The sequence below is a fragment of the Melanotaenia boesemani genome, chromosome 21 (genome assembly GCF_017639745.1).
Source record: "Melanotaenia boesemani isolate fMelBoe1 chromosome 21, fMelBoe1.pri, whole genome shotgun sequence".
Taxonomy (NCBI): Eukaryota; Metazoa; Chordata; class Actinopteri; order Atheriniformes; family Melanotaeniidae; genus Melanotaenia; species Melanotaenia boesemani.
In genome coordinates, this window is record NC_055702.1 from 4,107,242 (window position 1) to 4,113,343 (window position 6,102).

The 6,102-nt window shown below is 40.3% G+C and overlaps 1 protein-coding gene across 2 annotated transcripts; it reads left to right on the forward strand.

Annotated features, from left to right (window-relative positions):
* Positions 1-310: 310 nt before the first annotated feature.
* Positions 311-3,702, forward strand: LOC121632208 (UDP-glucuronosyltransferase 2C1-like). Of its 2 annotated transcripts, none has more exons than XM_041973455.1 (2): positions 311-447; positions 1,223-3,702. In XM_041973455.1, the coding sequence occupies exon 2, from the start codon at positions 1,230-1,232 to the stop codon at positions 2,829-2,831; it is 1,602 nt and encodes a 533-aa protein (XP_041829389.1). In that variant the 5' UTR covers positions 311-447; positions 1,223-1,229; the 3' UTR covers positions 2,832-3,702. The 2 variants fall into 2 exon arrangements, with proteins under 2 accessions (XP_041829389.1, XP_041829390.1); XM_041973456.1 differs by lacking the exon at positions 311-447 and adding an exon at positions 532-713.
* Positions 3,703-6,102: the final 2,400 nt, after the last annotated feature.

Consider the following 6,102-nt stretch of genomic DNA (forward strand, 5'->3'; position numbering starts at 1 on the left):
GTGGCATGGTTGTTGGTCTGAGTATTTACTGGGATTTTCACACACAGCCATCTCTAGGGTTTCCAGAGAATGTTCTGAAGAAGAGAAAATATCCAGCGAGCAGCAGTTGTCTGAAGGGACTTCAGGTTGTTTCTGCATCTAAATGAGGGCCAGATCTTTTCTTTATTGTCCCTTCTTTTAGGAAACATTTGTGTTACTCCCCCCGTTTGTCAGGGGCTTGTCGAAGCTGATTAAAAAAAGATGAGTGGCTGTGGGAAAAATATTTTCCTTTCCTTCCCTTCAGACTGCACACAGGCATTTGAAGTCCCCTCCTCATGCACCCCTCCCAAGTTTCCTTACGTAACGCAATAATCAGGGTTTAAGTTTTGCTCCACACAGGCACTCAGCTGCATTTGTCCAGAGACCGGACAGCCAGCGCTTTTTTCTCCACAGTGTCAGAGGTTTAAGGTAAGTACAACATGTTCTCTGCAACACATTAACAGACATTTGCTTACACAGCAGTTTTTTAACAGGAGACACCGGCAGGAGTTAGGGTTAGGGTTAGGGTTTCTAACAGACTTGCAGACAGAAAACTGCATCTCTGGGCAATTTTCTTCTCCATGTTTTAGCTGGTTGTTACATTTAAAAGGATGAAATCAAAGGTTGTACCACCAGGTGTTAGTCAGGACATGCACTCCTCTGGACTTTGATCTGTGAACATGTGCTTTAGCCAGGTAATTATTTCACTGTTGCTTCATGTGCAGATCCTGACTACAGAAAACATCAATATCATGAAGTATTTAAACCCAGAAATACATTTTTAATAAGTTATGAATGCTGGATGTTTGTTAGCAGGCGTCAAGCTTTATCCAAGTTCTCCATTTCCAGATTCCAGAAAGAAATACTTGCTAAAATTCTATTTCTTATATTTTCCCAGGGTTGTGTTGCTGAAGGATACACTCCTTTAGCTTTATTTTGAATCCATACACCAAACTGAGAATGAAAACCTGCTGCAGCTGAAGTATTTCAGGGTTTATCCAGGAATTTGGACGGAGAGACGGATCATGTGTGGGTGCGGTATTTGAAATGTAAACTAATAAACTAACAGATCCCTCGGTCACTCTAAGCTGGAGTTGTTTGTTTCAGGTTTTCTGTTTAGGGAGCTACTATCAGACAGAAATATGCACAAAAACATTGATAAGAAAATCATTATTAATTGATAATTCCTGTTTTTCTTTCTCAGTTTCTCGATGGGGAGCATTCCAGTAGCTTCTCTCCTTTTGGGTGTGGGTGTGTTACTCCTGACTGGTCCCAGCATCCAGGCTGGAAAGATTCTGGTGTTTCCAGTTGACGGTAGCCACTGGGTCAACATGAACCTCCTGATCCAGAATCTGCACACCAAGGGCCACGAGGTCACGGTGGTCCGCACTGCCACCAGCTGGTACGTGAAGGAGAGCGCACCACATTACCGCTCCATCACCGTCACTCTGCCACAAGCTATTGACATAGAGGAGCAGGACTTCTTCGTAACTTTTCTCATCAAGATGCTGGAGATCAAGAGGGAGGGCGGGTCCGTTATGGCTTTCATGAAGTTCTACTGGGAGATGCTCACCACGCTGTCAAACATTCACCAACAGGCCAGCTTGTTGGTGGTGGAAATATTTGAGAATAAGACTCTGTTGAAGAGTATTCGAGACACTCAGTTTGACGTGGTTCTTCTGGACCCAGGGCTGCCCGTCGGAGTTCTGGTGGCTCATGAACTCAAGCTGCCAACGGTTTTTAACGTCAGATGGATCACCAGTGGAGAAGGCCATTTTGTGGTGGCGCCGTCTCCAACGTCATATGTTCCAACTTCTGGATACGCCGCGACTGACAGGATGACGTTTTGGGAAAGAACCAAAAACTTTTTATTTTACTTCCTCAACACGTGCATCGACAAGCTGATCGTGTGCCCTCACTACGACCGGCTGGTAGACAGGTACTTTGGTCCAGATGTGAAGTTCTACCACATGCTTCAAGGAGCAGACATCTGGCTCATGAGAGTGGACTTTGTTTTCGAATTTCCTCGACCGACCATGCCCAACATCGCCTACATTGGTGGATTTCAGTGTAAGCCCTCCAATCCTTTGTCATCAGAGCTGGAGGAGTTTGTTCAAAGTTCAGGAGAGCACGGCTTCATCCTGATGTCTCTCGGGACGCTGGTTAAAGGCCTTCCCATGGAAATCACCTCAGAAATAGCTGCTGCTTTCGCCCAGCTTCCTCAGAAGGTCATTTGGAGGCATGCTGGTGAACCTCCCAGCAATCTGGGCAACAACACCCTGCTGATGAAATGGCTGCCACAGAATGACCTGTTGGGTCACCCAAAAATTAAAGCCTTTGTGGCCCATGGAGGCACTAACGGGGTCTACGAGACCATCTACCATGCCGTACCAGTTATAGGTATTCCTCTTCTGTTTGACCAGTTTGAGAACGTTTTGAGACTTGAAGCAAGAGGGGCTGCGAGGGTGGTGGATGCAGCAAAACTCAGCCGTCACAGCTTTCTGGAAGCACTGCAAGATGTTCTTAATAATCCATCCTACAGGGATAACATGAGGCGTCTGTCCTCTCTCCATCGGGACCAGCCCATGCATCCTCTGGATGCTGCAGTGTACTGGATTGAGTTTGTCATGCGGCATAAAGGTGCTGCACATTTACGTACAGAGTCGTATAAGATGCCGTGGTATTCCTATTATTCTGTGGATGTTATATGCTTTTTGCTGACAGTTGTGTTGGTAATAACAGCTGCTTTGGCAGGATCCATAAGATTCCTATGCCTTCGACTTTTCAGGAGGAGAAAATCAAAGCAGGAGTAACTTTAGCTTACTTTAGCTTACTTTTAGACAACGTTTGAATTAAGGAGCAGTCAGTAAGTACATAAATGCACTGTTTTACCTTCCTGGATGGAGGTTTAACATAAAGTGGACTATTTTGGTTTCAGGAGGTTTGCAGTTCTCAGTATTTCTTGTTCTTATTTTTAGTGAATATTTTATGTCTTTAAAGTAGCATAACAGGTTTTTAGCAGATTTCCATACTTGGGCACCCCCTGACAAAAGGTAGCATTCTTCTTGCATCCAGTCTCTTCTCTGAGCTCCCAACAGCCAGTAAAAGTCGGTCTGATGTTGACTCTTGTCTTCTCCCCTTCTCTGTCACTTTCTTTGTCTTTTAATGAAAGTCTGTGTGCCATCAAAATGAGCCAGAAGCTAGGAAACTAGCATGAAGCATGTTGTTGCTTTAACAAAGATTAACATTCTTTGTCTGATGATTGAAAGAAAGCAGTTTTTTCAGTGTTTACTTCACTGTAAATACAGTCATAACTGAAGGGTTTCTCTCCTCTTTACTCTCAAAAACTGTTCGTTTCTTCAGAGAGCAGTAAATATTTGAGTGTTTGAAGAAGGAAGTAAGCTCTCAAATTGAAAAACAATGCTGCTGATTAAAGACAGTAAAATACTTAAACTCAGCATGAACTTTGTGGTAAAAACATGAATTCTGTTTTGTTGTGCCTCAGAGCTTTCAAAAACACACATAAACCAGACTCAACGTGAGGTTCAAACATGATCATAAACTCACTGGTTTATTTGAACTTTATTCTACATCCTGATGCTTGTAAATATATTGCAGTTAAAACTTTGCATTAACCCAAACTTGAAAATATTCCACAATAAAAACACTTTTTTACTCCTTTTTTTAAATCTTTGCTCTCAGCTGCAGAGCTTTCAGACTTTATGATGAACCCTTTTTATTTAACATAGACATGTGTGGACTTCCATACTTGAAAATATTAAAATGCAACAAAGCTTCAACCTGTAAATGTTTAATCTCAACATGCACACAAAAACAACTGACAATACTTGACAGTTTTTCAAATGACAAACGTCGTTGCTACACACACCGTAAAATTACTGCCAAACCTCATTTATAATGTGCATGTCTGAAACTGGAGGAAGATTAGAAAAAATCTGCTTTGTTTTGTTTTGCTCTATGAATAAAGGTTCATGTAAAACATTAAAGCTGTCATTGTTGTTTTTATTACTTTAAAATAAAATACATGAAAACAAACCTGCCAGAAAAAAAATAACAAAAAAAAAATAATAGCTTGGCAGAAATTGTTCTAAGTAGTTTAAGTGAAATAAGGGATCCATCCCTCCATCAGACCTGTTTCCAGTGAGCTTCAGTCCAGTTCTTGTGTCATGTGACATAACTGACTTACAGTAAAAAAAAAAAAGAAAAAGAAAGAGTACCTGAAAGAAGCAGAGTCTCTCAGTAGTAGAGATAAAGAAAGAACTGCTGCTACAAAATATGGAGCAAATTTAGAATTATGTTCCTAAACATAAAATTGTGAAAACTAATAATATTTATGATCGTCTGCAGTACATGTTATCATTAAAGAATCTCTGTGTGCATGGGACCAAACAAAAAATCTGTTGTGGATTCTTGTGATCTTCGAGCATTAAAAACATGGCCAATTCTGTCCTGGAAATCCCAGCATCGCCTCAGAAACACCTCCAGAAAATAAGGTTTGCAAATACAGTCCACAAATGCAAGTTAAAGCAAAGAAACACCGCCAGCTTCTCTGGGCCAAAACTCATTTAAAAAGGTCTGAAGCAGAATAAAAACTGTTCTGTGGTCACACAAAAGGAAATTAATTTTTTTTAAATGATAGAAATGACATCCTTTAGACTAAAGAAAAGAGGGACCATCCAGCTTTTTTTCTGTATTTTTTTAAATCATCAGACAGTCTACATCTCTAATGTTATAAGACTGTATTAGTGACCATGGACATGTTGGATTGCAGATCTGGAAAGACAACATCAATACTGAAAGCTATAAACAGATTTAAGACCAACTATTATGCTCCCATCCAGATGTTTTCTCAGTGAAGACCTTGTACATTTCAGCAAGACATTCAGCTGCTGTCTGCAGTCTACAACTTTCACCAGCTGAAAATATTTTGTGCATTATAAAACCCAAAATATGGCCTAAAAAATGTTAAAGAGCAAGAAGAATGAGACAATATTCCTCTCCCAGATGTTTACAGACTGTTGTTAAATGAAGAAGGGAGGATACGGAGCAGAAAAACTTCCTTCATCCAGCAGGTGGCAGTGTCTCCTTTCACGCCACCGTCTTTGCTTTAAATTGGCTTCACATAAATAACAGAGAAAGGCCACTTCAGAGTAACACCTGTAAGATTCACGTGTTACGTAATGACTATTTAATACATTTAATTTAAATTCTGTAATCTAAGTCGTGTTGTATTTAAGATTTGTTGTGTTGGACTGCGGCTGCCAAGCAGAGGGATGTGTTTAGTTTCTACATGTAAACTTTAAGAGGGAGTTATTTGTGATTTGGTGCCACTTAAATCAAACGGAATAAAGGAAAAGCTTATAAAATATCCAGCATGTGGTCTAAAGCAATATAGTGACAAACATATTTAATCAACACCTCTCGGTTTACATAGAGATTAATATTAATGCTGCAGCTGAACATTATATTTTGACCTTGAGGAAACACATGTTACCTTTTTATATTTCCTAAAAGTAATCTACCTGAGTTTGTGGCTGTAAATCTAACCAGTCATAGAGGAGAATTTAACATCCTAAACCCTAAACAAAATCATCGTATTTACTTCTGAAAGTTTAATCTAGCGAGAAACAAACTTTTTTCATTTGTTAAACTGATCTGTGCAGAAAAGGATCACCTCTGAAAAACTCTGACCTGAATGGGAGCAAATTTCTGCAGGCAGGCCCAAAACCACAAAAGTTAAAGCTTTTTGATGCTGCATCTAAAATCTTTATTACAGTAAAGTTTTTTTTTTTCCGGAGATACTGAAGAATGCCAAACCTCCTGCTATGAAAGCAACATCTTGTGTCAGCAATGCACACAACAGAGGCTTCAAGATAAGAGATAATGCAGTTTTTCTGCAGGGATCTGCACTGAGAAGCTGCAGAAATCTGCAGTAAAACCAAACGCCAACGCTCATATGTGCAAGTGAGGAAATGCTGACCGTCCCTGTTTTTCAACCCGTCTTTTATCTGAGCAGCAAAACAAAGAAAATGTCATCTTTAGTAAGGAAGCTGCTCCTGTGTG

Bases quoted from the DNA above. Each gene is read 5' to 3' on its own strand.
- LOC121632208 (XM_041973455.1), top strand. From the start codon at position 1,230: ATGGGGAGCATTCCAGTAGCTTCTCTCCTTTTGGGTGTGGGTGTGTTA.